Source organism: Dermacentor andersoni, chromosome 7 (assembly GCF_023375885.2).
Source record: "Dermacentor andersoni chromosome 7, qqDerAnde1_hic_scaffold, whole genome shotgun sequence".
Classification (NCBI taxonomy): domain Eukaryota; kingdom Metazoa; phylum Arthropoda; class Arachnida; order Ixodida; family Ixodidae; genus Dermacentor; species Dermacentor andersoni.
The window spans coordinates 100932200-100955660 of NC_092820.1; the positions used below are offsets into that span (position 1 = coordinate 100932200).

At 46.0% G+C, this 23461-nt stretch overlaps 1 protein-coding gene and 1 pseudogene across 1 annotated transcript in view; one reads left to right on the forward strand and one right to left on the reverse strand.

Annotated features, from left to right (window-relative positions):
• Positions 1-22274, forward strand: part of LOC126534030 (uncharacterized) — a 29870-nt gene extending 7596 nt beyond the window's left edge. The window contains exons 2-5 of the mRNA XM_050181241.2: positions 1990-2386; positions 7294-7510; positions 11962-12180; positions 20936-22274. Coding sequence (XP_050037198.1) covers positions 2058-2386; positions 7294-7510; positions 11962-12180; positions 20936-21736 — 1566 coding nt within the window. The 5' untranslated portion in view covers positions 1990-2057 and the 3' untranslated portion in view covers positions 21737-22274. The remainder of the gene's footprint in view (positions 1-1989; positions 2387-7293; positions 7511-11961; positions 12181-20935) is intronic.
• Positions 3369-3548, reverse strand: LOC126535012 (U2 spliceosomal RNA; annotated as a pseudogene).
• Positions 22275-23461: the final 1187 nt, after the last annotated feature.

Here is a 23461-nt window from a genome sequence, read left to right on the forward strand (position 1 = left end):
TTCTCCATTCAGCTGCTGGCGTGAGCGTTATGCTTATGAACAGTGAACATTCCTACTCAGCAACTGTGAGCAACCGCTAATCTGTGCAGAACTGTCAGTAAACGCCAAGCATAAGCAATCCAATACTTGCACTGGCCGCTGTAAAACTCCGCAGATTTTTTATAGGTCCTATGTCTTTCACCGTCTAGGCGTGAAACCGCAGATGTTGCTACATTTGTCGGTGGGCCGGAAAAGTGGTGCTATCACATATACGAATGGTGACGCGGGCGCCGGTATTAACTTTTACAGTGGAGCTATTAGAACCTCGCTGGGTTTCTGCTGACGTGCGCAGCTTCAACGAGCTGGGGAAGAGAGAGGTGAGAGAGAGTAAAAGCAGAGTATAAGATAGCATCGCACAGCATAGCGACGCGGTGAGGGTGGGCGGAGACTAGCGGAAGAGAAATAACGGCGCGCACGTGAGCGAGGAACGCGGCCCAGGTGCGTGCCCTCTTCCAACTCCCCCTCAATCCTTTCCTGTGGCGCGTGTTGCGGGGGGCAGGCGAAGGAGGCGGGGCGTTCTTCCCCGGCGGCTGCTAGAGTGCCTCGCTGTCCTCGCCCGCCGCTCCGTACAGAGTAGAGCCAACCGCGGCGTCCATTACGGCGTTGGTCACGTGAATCGCGGACGCCGTAGTAGACGCCTTTGGCGGACGTCGTAGGGATGCGTTGCCAGCGCTCGTATCTCTTGGGTGCGTTTTCGCAATACTTTACTGGCCTTCCCCCAACTTCACTGGTCTCTGGTGTTTGCGATAGCAGAGCCACGCATAATTTTTTCACGTTATTACATTATTAGCCTTCTGCACGCGGACACATGTCCCGCGAGGAAGCCTCATAGCTATATTTATGTAAAGCCACAGTCCTTTCCTAAAACTGATGCCTTGAAGTTAGTGGCGATCGGTGAAAAACTACGTGGCCGCATTTGTCTGCACTGAAGAACGGCAGGGAACCCGCCTTAGTGGCTAAGGCGTTGCGCTACCCGCAGCAGCAGCATTGCGACGAGCGGCTTTTCGGCAGGCCGCATTTCGACAGGCGTGAAGCGTGAAGCGCCCATGTACCATGCATCGGGAGCACGTTGAAAAATCCCTGATGGTCAAAATTAGTCCGTAGTCTCCCACTACGGCGCGTCTCTTTATCAGATCGTCGTTTTGGCACCAAAGACCCCAGAATTTAGGAATGGCAGCTAGCCACTCCAACGTTTGTGTGTACAGAACTGCTGGTTCTGTAGCAAAGGCCATTACAGCGTCGCTGCGGTACACTTTTGTCTATTTTTGCATGGTCATATTTTGCATTCCCGAATTAGGGTAGGTATTTTACAGCCTTTGCAGGTGGGGTCTGTAGTCTTGCTCACAAAGGTTACGCCCGTCAGCTGCCCCAGGGGTTGATGTAAGGCTTAGTCAACAGGTGGCGTAAATGAGGATTACATAGTCGGAATAACGGTTTCCTCAGCTCAGATAAGCTATTTAGACGTAGGACCGATAATAGGAAAAAATAAATATATGGTTCAGCCTAGCGGCGCAGTTTTCACATTGCTGATATGGCAGCTTTACATTGCGAATGACCATGTTTGCCTGTTTGGCAGTCTTTGATTGCAACGGGATGCTCTCATCTTTAACATTTCTCTGTGCACGGCACCTACAAACCAAAACACTGAATGTCCAATGGACGCTAAATTTTAAGGAGCTCAAATGTAAGGCTTATATTAAAGGGCAGGTTTTTCTGTGTATTCTAAGTGATACGAGTATTCCTTACTCAAGATGAGGGAGCACCTGTTAGAGTGAGCCGCCATATTGCACTTGGCGGGAAAACTTGGTCAATGACGCGCGGTTTGTGGTTGCATTACATAAATAAGTTTGTGGACCTTGTACAGCTGGCTATGACAACTCAGTAAGTCTGCTGAACATTTATTTCATGTTCCTTCTTGATAATGTTTTCTCCCTTATGCGTACGTTGCAGCCCGACGTAAGGAGAGACAAACACAAATAGCGTATTCTTCGGTTTGAAGAAACGGCTGTTTTGGCACCATGGGCCCGCAAGAATTAATGGTGAAATTGATAGAAGAACTTGGAGACCCTCATGAACTTGCTAACAGCGAAGACCTTATCGTCCTGAAACTACAGGAGGCGCCTACAAAACAACGGCTTCTTCCCGAGGACATTGAGCTTAGCTCGGATTCAAGACGCTTCAGCATGAGCCAACGCGCCTTCATAAAATACCGAGCATTCCTGGGCAACCTGCGATATTCAGCTGCTCTGTTCGCCGGAAGCCAGGAGTTCCCATCTTCCAAGGAATTTCTTGCTACTGCCAAATATGTGCTGAAGAACGTGCGCTCCTTAGTCCTTGTACATAACAGGTAAGACTGCAGCACTTTGGCGAGTATCGGTGGCTTGAGGCATCATTTTGATATTACAGCGTCTTAAATAGAGCAAAGTGGGGTAATATTTTTGGCGTTTAGAAGCAGTGTTAAAGCCCTTTTAATAATCGATTGCCGGAATATATTTTGATCCGGGGGATTTACTTCGTGTGCCATTCATGTGTCATGGGCTTTATGAGTTCGCGATGCTAAGTTTAGGCCTGTTTTGTACAACGGCGAGACTTTTCCAGGTGTTTCCGTGTGGTAGTGGACATAGTATCAAAATAACTAGCGACGCCACTTGCGTAACTATTCGCAATACTTGCGTTAAATGTAATTGGTAATCAGAATAAAATAAAGGTTACGTTACGTGCACCTCACATCAATAGACAAGAAATTTATTAGGTATTTATCATAGACAACAATCCATTTTTTTCCCTCATGTCGCGTTCAAGCTGCTGCACTTTGTAGTCAAGTTAGGAAGGGCAAAAGTCGATTAAGGCTTTGCTTGCATAGCGTCTGGGACTTTTGGCTAAGGTGAAGTTACGAAGCACTACTCCATCGTTCGTTTTCCCTCAACGAGCGTCTCATCGGCATTGGCTTCAGCGTAGACGGGCAATGCCGGCGATCCCACCAGCTGCTAACCTAGGTGCCTCAGCCCTTCATCCCCGGCATTAAAGGGCAACCAGCAAGGCTGGCGACGAGACCTCAGCCCCTAAAGAAGTTTTGGATTCGAATGGTGCGAAAGCTCGTTTAAGACTAGAACACTCTGGCCAGTGTCGCTAACCTCCTGTGCCCAGATATCTTTAGCATTGCCACACAGAAATCTTGACATTCTGACATTCTTGTGCAACACTGACAAAACCGCCGACTTGCAATAGTTTCTTTATTCGTAACATATATTACGGTGAAGCCGTATATAGCGTAGCTCTGAAAACCATTGTGTATGATTATCGAGCCGTGTAGATCGAAAATTTCTCACCATATGTGGGCTGATCCCGAACATAGTGCAGTACCGAGCCGATCCGCGGCGAAGGTGAAGCAGCCTTTAAGCACTCCGCCAACTTGCAAAAGTAAGTTTAATGTCTGAGGTCGAAATACAACCCGTGTCAGATATTAAGCTGATAAGAACTGATACTACACTTCGACCCACGTCAGTCATGTCTGCGTTCGCACCGCCCTTTCTTTGTCGGCGTCCCAAGCCCTTGCGTATCTCCTTTCTTCTCCTTCCGTTCTCCTGTGGTGGCAGTCCCGTAAGCGTGCTGCCCGTCGGAACCGCGAGACGGAAAGAAATGCGAACCGTCCATGTGGCCCGGATCCCCCAAACTTGAAACGTTTCACCGGAGCAGCGGCCAGGTTTCAGAGGGAGTTTGTGGGGAACCAATTTTGTGTGGGCTTTGCTGTGTGTGACCACTTGTGGTTTTTTAGTGACATCACATCCATTACTGCATTGCATGACGTCGACCAACACATGATGGCCTTGGCTACGGTGAAGCAGTGCGTGCCCTCGAACTGCGGTGAGTTGCGTGTCTGTTCTACGTGCCAGGATTCGTTAGTAAAAGGCGTCGTGCCGCGTTTTGCAACAGTACATTGGCATGTGTACCCCCCGGTGCCTCACCATCTTCCGAGTCTCAACATCATGGAGGAGCGACCATCGCGCTTCGCCTTCCATTCGTGTCCATACAGCGTTTGACGCACGGCAATTGACACTCTGTCATTAAGGTGTCCAAATACACAGCTTCGCTGGTCATCCACCTCCACAGAGTGTAATGACACTGGATTTTTCTTAATATTCGTTATTCGTAATTACGCTTCACTACCAATCACTTAAGTGGTTCGGTGTTGAAACGTAATAGCACCATTGCTCTACTTGCCTTAAGGATACGTTGCCATAGTATCGCGTTAGTGGGCACCGAATGCATTATATTTTTGTTGCTGTGAAAGCACGTATGAACGTTATCGAACCAGATGCAGCAGTTGTTACAAGAACAACGAGCACGCTGATCTGCTTGGCCTGCGCCGAAACAGGCACGTGCTGCCTCCAAGTAAACACACAATAAGCGCTGGCCTGAGGTAAACAGGTATTTACCTGTAACATACTTATGCCTGACGTAGCCTGACGTATCCCAATTTACCTTGTATTTTGGGCCACTAGGTATGTGTGCGTGGTCGTGAAAACAGTGTGGGCGTTGCATAATCACCAACTTCGCCATGCGACTCTCGCTATGTCGTCGTCGTCACACAATCTTCCTCACATCAACACCGTCACACAGACGTCGTGCATTCGTTGCCACATCGCCGTCCTGATGAAGTCGTGGTTGTTCCATAATTGTAATCCCATCGTCGCGATCTGACTAACGTCACGCCATCATCGTCGTGCCCATACCATGCCAGTGCCTTGAGACGCTTGGCGCGCTTCGATGTGGCCACCTGGAGAAGCTCAATCGTTGCAATTATCAGCAATTGTGCGTGTTCGCGGCATCTTCTGCACTTCGGAGAGTATAGATTGCGCTGAAATTTACGACAATAAGATTTCTATAGCTCAATATACAAAGCCACAAGAACGTCTGAATCCACAAGCACGAAGATCAGACAAATCCATGCACCTCCCATCATTCCCACGGTGGTACAACGACTGCAGCTCCAAAGTTCCCTCTAGTAATTATTGTATGAAACTCTATGGTTACACCTCCTACACCGCCTCATAGCCCAAGTGGTCCAATATCTTCAGACTCTAGATATGTGCTGCTGATGCCGTCATGCTCGTTGCATGGTTGTCATTCTTTCTTTGTTATCCGACTCTTGTGAGGCCGTCGTCGTCACACGATCATCATCATACAGCCGTCATGCATTAGTTCCTACACCGCCATCGTGATGCCGTCGTGGTCGTTCCATTGTCATCACTCTCTCTCATCCGACTCTTGGAATGATGTCGTCACGCGGTAGTCGTTATACAGGATTCATGATAATGTCGTCGTCACGTCATTGAGGTCATACAATTATCTCATCGGGATCATACCATGGTCGTGTCAGCGTCGACAATGCAGCATCATCACGCATTCGCTGTCATATCGCCGTCGCGATGCCGTCACTTTCGTTCTATCGTCGTTCTACTTTCAACCTCCAACTCCCGCGATGCAGTTGTCACGCCGTCTTCGTCCTACAATTGTCGTGACACTATTGTTGTAGTACCATCGTCGGGATACTGGGGCGTTCCTTCTATCCTTGTCATTCTAACTTCCACCTACAATGCTTCTTATTCAGTCGTCTTCACGCCGTCATCCTCACACAGTATCACACCATTGTCGTTATGCCGACTTCTTCGCGCTGTCGCTTTGGCATCGTCATCACTTCAGTAACGTTTTCCCGTGTAGTCGTGCCATCGTGGTCATACTGTGTTCGATTCATCGACATCATTATATGTTCGTCATTCTGTCACAATCATGCTGTCGTCAATCAGTCATCATTATGCAGCCGTTGTCATACTGTCAACGTCATGCCGCCGTGCTCATTCCATCATCTACATTCCGGATTCGTTATTTGTTTATCGCCATACCGTCGTCATCATGCCATCGTCTTCATGCACTCGCCGTCACGCCAGTGTCCTCATGCCTTTATCGTCACGATGTCGTCGTTGCACCATCGCCATCATTTAGGAATTGTCACCTGTTTGTCGTCATGCCATCGTTGTCATACCGCCTTTGTCGTTCCATCAATGTGATTTCTTCGTCATTCTACCATGGTCAATGTATCAGTGTTTTACAGTCGTCATGCTCATGGCGGCCTCAGTCAACGACTACCATAGCGAGGTGGGTCAAGACTGGAGTATGTCGAATATAGGCCAAGTAACGCAAGTCTCAGAATGACCTCTAGAGATATTAAATAAACGTGACTTCAGAAATATAGTGTGCCGCTACAAGCTCGATTGCTGATCGCATTACCGTCGACAGCCACCGTGAGATGAGTCCTGCAATTATATTTTTAATATATCTGTCTGTCTGTCTGTCTGTCTGTCTGTCTGTCTGTCTGTCTGTCTGTCTGTCTGTCTGTCTGTCTGTCTGTCTGTCTGTCTGTCTGTCTGTCTGTCTGTCTGTCTGTCTGTCTGTCTGTCCGTCCGTCCGTCCGTCCGTCACCCGAGCGGACCAAGAAGTCTAGCAGCTTGGGCCCTAGGTATATTCTCGCTATAATGATGCCATTTTTCCATCGTCTTTATTTCATCTTGCTAATACGACTCTCGTGATGCCATCGTTATTGCCTTATCACCTTCATACACTCGGCGTGACGCAATCACCATCATACCCTCGCCCTATCAGGCCATCGTCGTCATGCTGTCACCATGCATTAGTCGTTATACTAATTTCGCGATGCTCTCGTAGAGGTTCCAACGTCGTCATTCTAATTTCACCATCCGGCGCTCGCCGTGCCGTGATCGTCGCGCCATCGTGATCGTAGTCGTAGCGCTTTGTCCTAATGCCATCGTCGCCATACCATTGTCTTGATGTCGTTGTCGTCGCGCTGCTGCCGATAGCATCGCCATCATTTCAGAACTGTCATCTCATCATCACCATGCTGTCGTCGACATAACCCGTTTGTCACCCGATCGGCGTCATTTCTTCTTTGTCATTCTGCTGTCGTCACTGCCTCGTTGTCATAATGTTGTCGTCATGCATTCTTGCTGGGGGTCGACCTTCGCAAGCGAATGCCACAGCAACGTGATTCGATACCGCACAACAGTGTATGCACACGTAGCCGAAGCAACGCAAATGTCGCAATGGCCACTACAGATTTCAAACAAAGATGTGTTCAGCAGTACGGTGTGTCGTTACATTGCATGAAAAGTATTCGCATTACCGTCGACAGTCATCGTGAAATGGTTCTGCTGAATTTTTTCGTTCATCCTTGCACAGAAATAAAATCCGGGATCTGGTGACATGGTTTCCGGCCGTCACTTCCGTGGTCCTTTATCACAATCTACGCTTGGAATGGGAGGGCGGAACGATAGTTCAAGGCTCGTGCACCACGTCCCGCATGGAGCAGCTCTTGGGAAACATTCCGATCACTGGGTCAGACGTCCTGCTCTTTAACCAAGCGACACTGACCAGCTTGTTGTACAAGTGCCCGAAGGTAAGCAAGCTCGAATGTGCCTTCGACCACACTGCGATGTGATTTCTTGTGCATCCAAGTGTGGCAACTTGCTCCTGCTGCTGCCTAGTATTATTGCACGTAGACGGAAGTGCAAGCCATTTGCTGAAACCCTTGTGCAGGAAGCATCTATATCTATGTGTGTGAGACTAGCAAAGTTGATTGCATAATGATGTTATGAAAACAAGAAATATGACAGATAGATGTACTGCGTAGGTAATTATCTGCAAGTAACTAGTTGTTATTTTTAAAGCTGCACACACATACAGAAATTTGGCCGGACCAATTGGCCAAATCGGCGGATAGAACTGTTCCGCCTTTTGAGGAAATGGAATACGTTGCCGTTTTCGGTGACATTTAATCTATTTCATGCGTGGTTAGCTGTCTAGCCGTCAAAATTGAATGAGCTAGGCCAGATTTCATTCGTGTAATTGCATCTGTCTTGCAGTAGCGAACTGGTGATCAATACGTTCATCACACGATTTGGGTAGGTCGGGAAACGTTAGCTGTGCGCGTGCCCAGAACATACAGCTCGACCTGACGTGCGTGGCTTCGTGGTTGATTAACATTTTTTTCGTAATTCATTCAAAGCAGCACTGTGGGTGGCGCGCAAGAGCCGCGATTGTAGGCGTCAGTTCAGGGGTGTTTTTCTTTTCGCGCGATTGCGATAAGGGCCCCGTGTAGCAGAAAAATCTGGTGTCGGCGTTGGCAGGGTTGTCTGTTAGAGGAAAACGATCCTCCACCACGCATCTGGAACCACGCAGGCCCTACGCGTGGCACACATGCGTCACTTAACTAATTGAATTTCTCAAAGTAAAATGCGTCCTAAAATACGTAAAGTACGACTTACACACAACCTTCCGACATCAAACCATCGAATTGTAATTTGAACGTACGAGAAAACATAATTTTGTTGGGCGGAAACTGAAACACCTTTTCCAGTTACCGTTCGATATATGTCTTTGGGGCCGCGGATGCTAGCTGTGGATAGTAGGGAGACATAGAGAGTGGGTTGTCTTTAAATTAAGAAAGTGCGTTAGAGACATGTACTCATGCGTGTTTGAGTAATTATGAATATGCTAATTATGAATGAGGCAATCATGCGAAATAATGGTGATTCCGATATTTCATTGTACTTCGACAATCAGGTGCGTTCGTATCGACATAAATTCGATTTTCAACGAAAGAAAACGCGGAGTAGCCATCTCGCTTTTCGATGGACACTTCAACACTGCCGTGAAGGAAGGAACGCCTGTGCGCGTGAGATTGAGCCAGGAGCGGAACGGTTCCATTGCTCGCCGGGGCCGAGGAGGAGAGATGACGTCAGCAGTAGAGCATAAAGCGCTGGAGTGCGTGCTCGTAGTAACTACATAGTTATGTGACTCAAGACCATGGCAAGCGAATGAGAAGCCGATGTGAACGGGGCCCGATAACGCTTTCGCGTTACACTCTTACAGGTGAAGCTTCAGCGTCCTCCAAGTTTTTCTTTCTGCACGCTTACTGCGAGTTGCCAGTGGAACCTATGATCATAAAAAGGAAACTGACAATGAAGCCAAGAAAAGCATCGGACAAAGTAACTGTGGTTTAAATAGGAACGCAGAAAATAATGAAGAAAAGGGAAATGAAAATGGAAGAAAAGATTACATGTCCTCGGTGTGGTCTGAGCCCACAACCTAAGCATTACGCGTGTGTTACACTACGTATTTGACTATATGGCGATGACTATCAATTCGTCCACTCACTTGGGTATTCATGTTTACTAGACGTAGGCCTAAGAGTGGTAGCCAGCGCCACTCTGAGCCAAGATGAGCGGATGTGGAACATCCTTTTTTGCCCGATGGAGTCACGTAACACGTGATCTTAGGATAACAGGCACGGGGCTAATAAACCCTCGCACGCTACCCAATGAAATCAAGCCTGTTAGATTCAAGATGCTCGCAATGAATAAACGAGAGAACGGGAAATAAGGGGCTCGATTTTGTCAATAACGATCACATAAAACCAACAGACAATGAAGACAAGGAATTCATCGAGAAAATTTACTGTGGTTTAAATTGTAATGTGCAAAATAATGAAAAATGTTATATGATTCAGCGCTTTTTTGTTAGAGCGTGTAAATAAAAGCATGACATGCCTGTGCTATCGCGAAAATTATGTAGTACTAGAAGAAATCTTAAATTGCTGTTCAATATGCCGCAATATCCAGGAAAGGGAAATTGTCATTCAATCAAACGTAACACGAAGCTACAAGAAACCCATATGAATTCCCTTTCTACCTGCGTGCTACGTTTGGGTTGTTGGTAATTGTGCCTTGCATGATGTTTCCTCTGCCCTGCGCAATTCCGCAGAACTGATTTGCTATGTTCGGTTTCCCTCTGCTGCGAATTGTAAATTAACTCACCCTCGCGCTTCAGTCAGCTAGCCTCGAGGTTAGCTCAGATGATACAGCGAGCGCCTCGGAAAGCCGTTGGTCCCGGTTTTGGTAACTGGACTAGGAAAATTTTTCCTCAACTGCGAAACTTTTCTTCTGAGAAACACGTATGGGCTTGCTCTGTAGCTTCGTGCAACATTTATGTCGATGGCAATTTTCTCTTTCTTGACACTTTCGCAACTATGAAGTATTTTTCAGAACTAATTTGCCATATTCCGCTATAATTCCTCTATGGCAACGGCAGGCATAAGACCATTTTTTACGCGAAATCTGTCAGGCACGTATTCACATTGCTATTTGGCCATTCAATGATTCTCTTTATTGGAGAGTATATCATTATACACCTAAAGTTTTCAGCCATAATGTATCGCTAATGAAAAAGAGACGCTAATCTGTTTAGATATCTATAGCATCTGCTGATATACTTAAAAATGTGCCAAGCTTGAATTCCCAGAAGGCACAATTGGGAAATGTATGAGGGTAAGGACGTCATTTGAACTTCTGTTACTGGGTCACAGGTGCGCAGCTACTGCCTTTGAACTTTAAGTACGTCAAGGAGTTCACGACGGTAGAAATTTTCGCCTATTGGTTACGTGAGTTTTCTAAGGTGTTGCGCACGGCGAACACAAACAGAGTAGGACATATGCCTCGTGCCGCTGCGTGTCCTGCTTAGGCCCAAGTTTGCCATACGCCACTCAATACGAAAGAATCATGGAAGCAAGAACAACCCAGAAGACGTACATTATTCGGTGCGTGAGCTTCCGGAGTTTGCACAATATGCGCAGTGGGAAATCTAGCCAATGGCTTCTCTAAATGGTCTGTTACTTGTTTTTCCAAAAGGTATTGACGCCATGAATGACGCGACAAGTGACCCTCTGCATAATAATTTCTAAACCGGATAGTGTGCTCTTCGTAATCATTAAGAGACTTAGATGGGTTGGTTGGTTGCTGGCTTGATGGAGCATGGATATGAAGGCGCGTTTTGATGACAGGACACAGAACGAATACACAGGACCAGTCGCCGAACTTCAGCTGAGTTTTACTGCGGAAAAATCACACGACGAGCAGTTGCTGCGTAGAAACATTAGAAACAACATAGCCATAGCGCTCTCGCAATAGCACCGCGTCACTTAATTGATCAAGAAGAGATATATTTGCACAATAAGTTTAGAAGTGAGCGGATATTAAGAGTGTAGAATATGTTATAGCGTTGTTAAAAATGTGTCTTTAATCTTGCGCAGATCAGGACTTTCAGTAGTGAAGTGAGACACGATGATCTGCTTTTGTGCTGACAAAGTGCGCTGTGCCGATGTTGTTTCTAATGTTTGTGCTCAGCAACTGCTGGTCGTGCAATTTTTCCGCAGTGACGCTAAGTTAAACTTTGGCGACTGTCTTCTCTGCATTCTTTCTGAGTCTTGTCCGCAAAACGCGCCGTTATAACCACGTTTCATGGTAATCATGTTTTATGCAGTTATCCAGGTGGGAAGCAATGCGCGTCGGAGAGTTATGTTAGCAGACCCTGCAAGCTTAACAAGATGCATAAATAAAGTATGCACCGGGCAACTGATTGCTGTGAAACGCGTATACCAGACGCGAACGGAAAGTAGCGTTCGGTCGGCGACCAAGGGAAGGAAGCGTCAATACGTGGTTGCTCCAGCGTGCTTTTGACTTTTGCACAACCAAAATGGAAAAGTAGTCATTTCTTTCCGCGCAACAGTTGTTTCAGAAGGTGAAATCCATTGATTTTTTGTTCAGCAAGTAAAACCAAGTAAAAAGTATACCAGAGAGGATTAGACATTATGCAAAAACCTTCGTCAAACACGATTACACAGTAGCAGATGCTTGCGATGCTGATAAAACAATAGACGATATACGTGTTATCAATATTGTTTCCCAGATATGCAAGGCTTTGACAGCCAGCTCTTCCCGAACTGCGATTTTTATGTTGATTTCATCTGTGACGTCTTTTTTACCAATGTAATAACGTCAACGTTGCTCACAGCTGTCTCTGGTCATGTCACCATACATGGATGAAGCACTGGCGCCCAAGACGACGGTAACTATGGCTGGCAAATGCCTTCCAGTCGCCATTAAACGCAGATTCTTGTTCCTTGGTTGCACAACGGCTCGTGACACTGGATCTCCCGACACAATTATTGCAAAGAGCGATCTCGACGTGCAGGAAGCCCATCGACACTTCGCCGAAGCTGAATATCTGGAGGTGAGATTCATAATACCACGCATTTTCTAGTGAGCTAAGTTAAAAGATGTCGTGCGGTTTAGCGTTTGGTTCTTAGATTATGGGGTATTACGTGCCAAAACCACTGTCTGATTATGAGGCACGCCGTAGTGGAGGACTCCGGAAATTTTGACCACCTGGGGTTCTTTAACGTGCACCTAAGTCTAAGTACACGGGTGTTTTCGCATTTCGCCGCCATCGAAATGCGGCCGCCGTGGCCGGGATTCGATCCCGCGAACTCGTGCTCAGCAGCCCAACACCATAGCCACTGAGCAACCACGGCGGGTTAGCGTTTGGTTCTATCTGGTGGCATCAAAACGCAGTGAATCAGCTGGCTCCTGTGTAAGAACGACTCTGTATCAAGTGCACAGGTTCTCTGAGATAATACTCGTATCTACTATGCGAGCAGAATGTTTAGTGATGCGGTAGGACAATATCCAGATGTGTGGAAAAATTCGTATAGGGATATCGTGGGGGAGTGAATGTTTTCATGGTGTTCATGCAAGGATTTTTCTGGGTCTGTTAACATCTGCCGCTCTTTCTATGCTTGATAAGGGTTGGATGGCACATGTGAAGCAGATTATTAGACACGTCCCTACAGGCTACAAAAACTTTTGACCACAAAGCGTCAAACGGCTCATTGAGCGAAAAAGCCCGCGTCCCACGTCTGTAGCAGCAAAACGGCCCCTAAATTTTATTGGATGCGACAGCACGCCAAGAGCACGCCTCAACGGAGTTCCGATTGGTTGCGATGCCACGGCACGACATGCCTCGACGGAGGATGGCGGGTGAAAGATTACACCTGCTGCTGCTGCCGCTGCTGCCACTGCTGCTGCTGCTCATGCAATGATTTTTCGGGGTCTGTTAATATCTGCCGCTCTTTCTATGCTTGATTAAGGTTGGATGGCATATGTGAAGCAGATTATTAGACAAGTCCCTACAGGCTACAGAAAATTTTGATCAGAAAGGGTGAAACGGCTCATTGAGCGAAAAATCCGGCGTCCCACGTCTTTAGCAGCGAAACGGTCCCTAAATTTTTATTGGCTGCGACAGCACGTCAAGAGCGCTCCTCAACGGAGTGTTAAAAAACAAGAGCAGGCGTGTTAAAAAAACTAGATCATGCGCATACATACATGCATAGACAGACGAGGACATACTATATACCGACATACCACAAACTGAGCTCACCTAAATTATGATTATAAATTATTTGCAGATGTTTGGTGTGTTGCGACGCCGCGTATAGCCATGCGTGGGTTAGGCGTGTCTTGGGAAAAGAGGATCCTGGAGGTTCAGGCGATGCCAGGTCTTCGGACATGTAAGGCCTCCGAAGGAGGCAACTTAGCTTTTTGCCCTCTGGTTCACACAGACTGCGGATACAGACTGAACCACCTTGATGAAATGGCTATTCGCCGTTTCTTGTTCTCCTCTACAATATTCGTATTTTTCTCTCTTCTGATTTTCCGGCCGGCAAGGATTAACCTTGTGTAATATGTCCAGCATAGAATATATATATATATATATATATATATATATATATTGATAGCCGCGATTTACGGCTGCCGTCTGCAGGTATTCTTCCAACCTAGTAATGTCCCCTTGTTTTGGCTCTGTAGTGTGTGGCTACATGTGTCACCGAATTTTCGAAGGCTTACAGGGGAACGTTTGTACCCTCCTTCAAGACAACCCCCACAAAAACGCGGACCCAAGAAACTTTTCTATTCTTCTTTTTTTGAGCAAACAAACACGTCTTTCCAAAGTACCATGTACTTCACAGTGAACGCAACATTGCTACAAGGAAACTGTTAGGTTTCCTTGTATTTAACTGGCTAGGAAACGCGACTGAAACTTGTTGCAATGTTTCAAAGATGGCAAGCCGAAACATCCTCTTGGAACTGAAAAACAAAGAACGAGTTGAAAACCTCGCTGGCCGCTCTAGTATCGGTGACATTAACATGGCGAGCTCTGCACATTGCTGGCTCAACCCAAGCAGGGGAGTAATATCAAAAGATTTCCTTGAAGAATTTCAAGATCAAAACGTAACTAAGGTACGAAGAATGACACTCCGGCGAAATGACCCTTGGTGGCAGCAGCCAGTGCGGCTTCATCATCGAAGACGGGCCGGCACACTGTAGTTCCTTGAAGAATTTCAAGATCAAAACGTAACTAAGGTACGAAGAATGACACTACGACGAAATGACCAACAGGCCCCCACAAACCACGTGATACTCACGTTTGGTACCAGTGCTGGGTCCACTTGACTTGATGCAGGACATGTGAGAACCAACATCATCCAATACATACAGAACCCAAGGAGGTGCTTCAAGTGTCAGACGTTTAGGCATACATCACAATCGTTTAGAGACAAAGAAACACGCATGAACTGAGTGCCAACGACCATCCTCCTGACAAATGCAATGCTCCTGCACAGTGTGTCACTACCCTCCAGCTTACTCACTCACAGTGGAAACCCTCCAGCTTACTCACGGAGCTGCCCTGGCTAGAAGAGAGAAAAAGAAATTATCGCAATCGCAGTAAAGGAAAAAAATATCATTGAATGAACAGAGGAAAAGGCTAGAGCACTCAGGTCAAGTAAGCTATGCCAGTATGGCGCGGTAGGGGACAGCGCCATACCAGTTTCAAGGGGTCTACAAGGTCCACGTGCGCTATTCCCGGAGAAACTACTTCCACACCCTTGGTGGTAGCAGCCAGTGCTGCTTCATCATTGAAGACGGGCCGGCCCACTGTAGTGTCGAAGGGCTCGAGGATGAACCGAACTGCACGGCCCAAGGCACGCCTCTCGGCGCCTGGCTCTCGATTATCCAGCGCCTCTGAGAAAGCGATGAAGGTGTGCCCGCAAATCCCGGCGTCATGTGTGCTAAAAGATCTGCGCTCCCTGAAGCGTGCGAAGAAGAAACTTCTTGTAACTGCACCGAAAAAGGGTCGGGTAACCTGAACGGTCACTGTCATTGATAAAAGTGCTCAACTTTTTAATACATATCACCTGTAACGTCTTAGCTCACACACATGAGTAAATATTTTGAGTTACAACGCATATTTTTTATCATTCTTTGGAATTGCAGAGCCCTGATTCACAATCTAGGTGACATAAATTACATCATAAATAGCTTCTCGCCAGCAGCAATCTACCTTCAAACAGGAACTTTGGTACAAAATTACACATTTTCCTAAGGGTTTTACTGTCGTACGAAAGGACCGCGAACACTGCAGTAGTCTCTCTGGAGGAGTCGCTTTTGTAGTGCAAAGTGGCGCCTCCACACGGAATGTTCAATTCAATATCGAGTACGAGGCTGTAGTCGCCATTGTTAAACCACATAATACGCTCACCATCTGTTCATACCACATTCCACCCCATACTTTTTATTAAACATCAACTGTAATAACAAAGTCATTGGCGTCTCTGTTATGCACTCCATATACGTCGACAATCTGCAAGCAGCATGCCACGCCTTAAGTTTAATAACATCTGAAATTTAGCTGCAGATTACAATAAGCTAATGAAATTGGCTGATAAAAATGGCCTTTGCTTCTCCACCCAAAAAATTGTTTAAGCGGTATTTTCGCAAAAACGAGGATTGCAGTTGAGCTCCGTTCTCAAACTTAATGATGTGATGCTGCTCGTCGAGGCGCGCTGATAACGCGACGTCGCGGCGATGCCTTCTCCCCTTACGCAACAACTCGTTTCGCTCCCTCTGCTCCGTTAAGGCCCTCCCGTGACGTGGCCTCACAGCCAATGGGATTTTAGGCGCCATTTCGCTGCTACAGACGTTGGCTTTGTCGCTCAAGGGGCTATTTGATGCAGTCGCATCAATTGAGCGTCGAATCCCAAAGTACCGGGTCTCCTACCATACGTGCCACGTATATGTATTTGTTGGTCTATTGTGCGTAGCAGTCTAGGCTATGGCTGTGTAGTTTATTTCTCAGCCAGACAGTCTTGCATTCCACGATTTGATCAAGTAGATAAGCGTGGACTGGAACTTGCAAGTGGTGCTGACAGAACATCACCTGCCAAAAACTTATGTTGACTGTAATTAACCTTCTTTACAGCTGCGAAGTGCGTCCAGTAATCCACACAACACTCATGCCTCAATACCGCTACAGAATACAACTGACGCTTACACTATACAAATAAACTGAAAAGGACTCAGCCGCTTGTCCTACGATATGAGGAATATTCTTGGGGTTAGAACATTCTTCATGAGGCTCTCCAGGGTGCTAAAATGCCAGAACGATTGCCCCGTGGTACTTTACACAGCTATGCCATTGGACATTGATACATCTAAAGAAAAGAGACACCCCACAAGAATTCATTGTACCGGATTTCCGCGCTCTTGAGGAGGAATATAAAAATTACATGGAATGTTATCCACATGGCTTAAAACATGACCACGGGGAAGTGGGGGCCGTAACGAAAATCGGAAAATAAGTATTAGAATATCCAGTATGCCTCTGTTTTCATTGTTGCAATATATGGAGTATGGACTCTATGTAGCAGAATATCACTTACAAGCCCGAAAACAGTAACTTACACTGATTCATTGAGCAAACTGAAGGCTCTAGTTCTGACACCCCACTGGTAACCTCTGCTATCAAATACCTCCAACGCGATGGCCTTTAAATACGGGAGATGAATTCGCTTCTGCCTGGCCTCAAACCATGTTGGTATATACCGGGTAATGAAACAGCACATACGAGGGCGAATAAGAAAGTCCTTGCGCCTATTTTGCGGCCATATTACAAAGTCCTTGCCCCCATTTTTTCGGCCATGCTAGCGCTGTAAATGCGAAGTCAACATATCTATGCCTAGCGGTGGACCTTTCTTGGACCGGCCCGGCCTTATCTGCCGGTAGCTCCGCGGCGTGACGCTTCTGTCAGTTGTGCAAGATTGCGGTTGTGTTCCACAGAAGCAATAAAAATGTATGAATCGTTTTCTATGGAGCAAGGGACGAACGCCCATGGAAATTCACAAGGGAATGCAGCCAGCGTATGGAGAAACGTGTTTCACTTAGAGAAGTGTGAGGTGGTTGTGGGAGTTCGCAAAAGACCATGAAGACTTGCATGACTATGAGACAGAACGATTCGGGAAAGCACTTCAAAGACACTTCCCAGGAGCTTGTCATTTGGTGTGAGAGTGTTCACGGCATCATTTATAGGTGCTCAGGATACCGAGAGGTTTCATGTCACCGGCTACCAAAGCATATCATTAGAAGCCAACAAACACTGACACCAAGGATGAAATAGGGGAAATTACTTGTGCTTAATAAATGAAATAAAGAAACGATAAATTAATGGAAATTAAAGTGAATGATAAAACAACTTGCCACCGGTGGGGAACGAATTCACAACCTTCGCATTTCGCGTGCGATGCTCTACCAATTGAGCTACCGCGGCACTGTTTCCCCATACGCTTTCTTGGGCATTTATGTTTACTAGTAGAAACCTGGGAGTGTTAGCCAGCGCCACCACTCACAAACATGGTGGCGGATGTGGAACATACTTTCTGCCACAGGCGTCACGAGAACGTGATCTTTTTGGGTGAAGGCAACCGGTAAATAAACCCACACGTGCTACCTGATGGCATAAGACCCTTGGTATGTAATAGACAAGAATAAAGGGGTTAAACCGAGGGGCTCGATATTCTATTAGTCATATCATTAGAAGTCAACAAACACTGACACCATGGACAACATAGGTGAAATTACTTGTGCTTAATAAATGAAATAAAGAAACGATAAATTAATGAAAATGAAAGTGGATGAAAAAAGACGACTTGTCGCAGGTGGGGTAAGGATACCACAAGTTTCGGATTTCGCGTGCAATGCTCTACAAATTGGGCTACCGCGGCACCGTTTCCCCATCCACTTTCTTGGGTATTTATGTTGCATAGTGGAACCCTGGGAGTGTTAGCCAGCGCCGCTACTCACAAGCCTTGGGAGCGGATGTGGAACATCATTTCTGCCGCAGGCCTCACGAGAACGTGATCTTTTTGGGTGAAGGCAACCGGTCAATAAACGCGCACATGCTACCTGAATTAAAGCATCAATGTTGCCGGATTCGAGACCCTCATTATGTAATAAACAAGACGAAAACGTCCTCGGTGTGAGTGTATGTTGGCTTCTAACGATACGACTAAAAGAAATCGGGACCATCGGTTGAACCCCTTTCGGCTACCTAAGTAGTTGAATGACATGCTGAAAGACAAGCGAATGATTGCTTCACTGAATCATCTGCAAGGGTATGCTGAGAAGGGTGTACGTTTCTTGCACCGCCTTTTTAGTGGCGTAGAAATGTGGATACTGCATTAAACGCCGGAATCGGAGCAACAGAGCACGGTGTGAAGACATCCGGGTTCGCATGTGACAAAAAAAAAAAAAAAAAAATCCGTTCATTTATATCTGTTGGGAAAGTGATGTTAACGGTCTTCTGGAATCGCCGAGGACAGCTCCTGCTGGATTTCATGCCACAAAGCGTAACCATCAATGCCGATAGTTATTGTTCCCCAATGTTATGTCTGCTGGCTGCCATCCTGAGAAAACGCCGAGAGCTTATTGATGTAGGCAAAGTGGTTATCCTCCACGACAATGCGAGGCCACCTGCGACAAGCAGAACTGCCCACAAGCTCCGGCCATTCCACCTGGAGAGTCTGGACCAACCGCTATACAGTCCGGACCTCTCCCCCTAGTGATTTCCACGTTTTCGGTCTGCTGAAGAGCTTCCTGGCAGGGCAGAGATTCACGTACAACGATAAAGCCAAGACAACAGTCCGACAGTGGTTCCACAGTCAGCCGGACAAATTATGCCGCAGGGGTATCTCCAACTTAGTCTGCGATGAAACAAATGTTTGAACCCGTGGGGTTACGGAAAAAAGGTTGCGGAAAATTGGTGCAAGATACCTAGATAAGTACATTTGCAATTACCTTTATGCGCTTCATTTTCGTGGATAATAAATAGGAGCCAATATTTTCTGATTTGCCCTCGTAGATGCGCATTCATGGCAGCGTACAAAGCAGCACGAACACGGCACTTCCTTAAGAAGATAGTATCAGAGCGATTCGGAAGCCCTTGACATCAAAATGGCAACACAAATGGGACTCATGCACGAATAATAAGACGCATCGTACTGTACCCGTGCTTGGCGAGTGGAAATCATGTAATCATTAGGAAGTAGCTGTATGCCGTTTAGGAACAGGGAAGGCACACCTCTCACACAATTTTTACTTTCAAAAGAAGTCCCACAAACACGAGAAGGGCCAAGAACCACTTACAGCGATGCGCATTTTACTTACATGCACACATATTGAAACACGCAGACGAAACTTTTGCAAAATTATATAAATTTGACATTCATTGACTCCCTGCTTTAGTGTTACGAGATGATCCACTAATGCCAATACCAGACGTGCTTAAATTTGTAGACAACACCAGCTGGTTACACATTCTGCATATACATATATATATATATATATATATATATATATAACAGACCAATAAACAAAGACACCGACCACAACACAGGGGGAAATACTTGTACTGACTAACTGAAGTAAGGAAATTATAAATAATGGAATTGAAAGTGGATGACAAAACAACTTGCCGCAGGTGGGGAACGATTCCGCATCCTTCGTATTACGCGAGCGATGCTCTACCAATTGAGCTACCGCGGTGCTCCCAACCACATTCTAGGATATTTCTGTGCTACTACTAGAACTAACCCTGGGAGCATTAGCCAGCGCCACCGTTCACAAAGCCTTGGCGGCGGATGTGGAACATTCGTGCTGCCGCAGGCGTCACGACAATGTGATCTTTTTTTTTTGGTCACGATCACGTGATCTTTTTTGTTCTCGTTCATTCTATAACGAGGGTCTCGAATCCGGCAACATTGGTACCTTCAGGTAGCACCTATGGGTTTATTGAGCAGTTGCCTGCAACCCCCCCCCGCCCCCCCTAAAAAAGAAAAGGTCAAGTATTTGGGACGCCTGCGGCGGAAAGGATGTTCCGCATCTGCCATAAAGGTTTGTGAGAGGTGGGGCTGGCTAACACTCCCAGGGTCTACGCCTCCGTCTCGACTTGTTCCATCTTTTCTAATAACTGAGTAGTTTAGCGATGCGATTTTCTGTCTATGGATTGCAGGTGAGAGCCGTGGTTCAGTGACGCTGACGATGCCAATAAATGACCATGACCAAGTAAAATATCTTCAAATGAGTCAAGTTTGTTTAGCATACTTCTGGCGTTTATATTCACCAATGCCAATTTTTTCACTGTACATTGCTGCGAGTCAGTGGTCATATTATATCTTCGTCATTTTCTAGCAATAACACCTAATTATTATTTTTGTCACACAATATGTGGCTGATTGCGTATTTGTAGTAGAATGTTCACTGGCACGTTAAGTTGCAAAATATTTAAGTAGACTTCAGCCTCGTGAGGCACATTTTTTAAGGTCAATAGAATAAGAAAGGTTACCGACAAATACTATATGGTAATCATACCCCGTCGGCACATGCAAAAAGAACACGTTATTTCCCTTTCACTGGCGTGGTTTCTAGCGCCTCTAAAGAGACCATGAGTCAGTGTGTAACAGTTACCATAATGTAAATAGGTAACCGTTAGCAATGAACAACTTCTAGGGTTTACGTATATTTTGTCTGTATAATTACTCCAGCACATATGCGAATCTGTTTATTGTAAACAATATGATGTTTTCTGTTCTTTGCAGCTCTCAGCCAAATGTGAAAGTGCATTTCAAAAAGTTGCCAGCTACACCAAAGTCACGCATCTTTCACTCGCCTTCGACACTGCAAAACCCCGCTGTGCTTTCCAGCCTCATGCAACCGAATTGCTATCTGTGCTCCGCCTCGTACAACTGTCACTGACGAACTTCTGCGACGTCAAACTTTCTACGATTGCGGATCAGTGTCCACAGCTGAAGTCCCTTCGAATATGTGCGTGTGACATTGACGATGAAAGCCCCCCTGTCCAAGGTTTCCCTCATTTGGAATATCTTCGCATCGTTAGCGACATGAAGGAGCATTCATTCTTCATGCTCCTGAGGTCCTGCCCGGGCCTTCGGGACCTGCATATCGGAAAGCATGAACTGACGACAGCGTTTGTAGTAGGCCCGTCGTGTGGCGAGCGTCCCCGCCTAGAGCACGTGCAGCGACTTACGCTGGGCACGAGGAAGAATGACAAGTGCGCCCTGGATGACCGGAACGACCTGCCGGCGTGTCTGGACTCCACCTTGCTCCGTCTTCCTTCGCTTCGCCTCGTGCGCACTAACAACTTCAATATCCGCCTCCACATCAATAGCTGCTTCCCGAGTGTTTCGTTAGGATGGTGTGGCTGTACGTTCTGTGGGGTTGAGTTTCCGAAACTTAACCACGTCCAAACGAAAGCCTCTGAAAAGCAGAAAGGCTCAGTGGAGGTGAACCTTCAAGAACAGACAAATGAAGAAACAAAGGCGGAAGAAGCCGCGAGCAATAAGGAGGAGGTAGAAATAGAAAGTGAGAACTTAGAATAATAAATGCAGATGAGACAGCGCTTCTTTTTCGGCCTTTAAATGCAGAAGCAAAACCCGAGTCACATTAAAGAGTAGACATAGAAGAGTCAAGAACTTCAGTAGAGTCATTGAAAGTACTATAACTGAGAAACGCTTAAGAGGCTGTATAGCCATCAGATTCATTGAAGGCAGCAGAAAAGCCAGGAGATTCAGATGCACAAGATGCATGACATCGTGTGTCATAGCGGCCGAAATTAATGAATATTTCTGAAAGCTTTCGGTTTTCTATGTAATGGCGTGATACAGGAAATTTCGAAGAGTGATGACTAATCTTCAGCGCTTTTTGTTCTCTTATTGGGCGCTAAGATGCTGCGACTTCTCAGGCAAAATGAATTATACGTATTAAAGAGTAGTCTCAAGGCATACGCACCCTACGGTAATTTTTCATATTTTGGGCACGTCATGAATTTTGCGGTGACCAATTGGTTTTATCGGTAGTAGCCGTAGCATAGAATAGGGAGCCTATTTGGAAATAAATGTGAGCGTTTGGCTTTTTAAATGATTGCTTAGGGATGACATTGTGAAACATCGGGATCAAATAAAAATTGTTCTCCGAACTTCTTGCTCACAATTGTGGTATATTTCAAAATATTCAAGCTATATCTAAATGTTTCAGTATATTCAAAGAGGACCTGTTAGCTGTCTTCAAGTGAAGCCAATGTAATACTGCATTGTCTTAAGGAAAGCGTGTGACAGCTTTATTTTCTCACGAAGCTCACGAGAAGTGCACAGTAGGTTGCACGAATGCCACGTAAAATTTCTGCGCCAAGTATGTAAAAACACCTTTTATAGAACGAACGATTGGGATAGCCGGTTTAACACTAACGATGAAGCAGCTCGAAACTGATGAAAGATAGCATAAGTATTTATTCGCTCATTTATTTGTTTACACATTCAGGGTTATCTTCTTACAGAGGGGTAGGGCAAGAACAGAACAATACAAGTAAAGGAGGTATACACTACTGACAATATAAAACCAAGTAAGATCAATTTACCAGGGTTCTTTTGTGAGTTTCACAGGGGACGACAAGAGGAAAATAGGGTGGTAGCTGTGAAGATCATGACTTCGTAGGAGCTTGTGCACTGGTACCAATCTGGCCCTTGGCCATCGTTCAGAATGGTCGCCCATTTAGGCGGTCGTTAAACTATGCAGCTTATAATTGTAGCGAATATACAACCATGTTCATTAAAAGTTTAATATTTTTTCTGCCAATGAAATTGTATTATGTATTTTAAGGCCCTGCATTACAGCACACACACCCTCCAACGTAATGACAATGAAGTCTAACATACCAATTGGGCAAAGTGATTGGTCATAATTACTCTATCTTGAACTTCTCAGTAGCGTTTTTACCGTTTCTAAATTTACTTTTCCTCGAACCCACGCTCTGCTACATGAATCTTATTTTGCTTAAAATATCAAATAATTTTTTTATTGATGGTAAAGCGTTCAGCAGTCTGTACATACAGCGAAACCACGTATCACTACCATGGAAACGAGTTATGTACGAAGCATGTACTACAGAGATACTCCTATTTCGCGCTTCCCTAAGAACACTCAGTGTCATCTAGCACCACCTCCGCGAAGCCTTCGCGTGAGCTCAGAACTGCACGGCCGGGCGGTGCCAGGCTACGCTGAGAAACTCACGATGCGGCATCCGCGCTTCCCTCTCGCGCTTCTTCCTG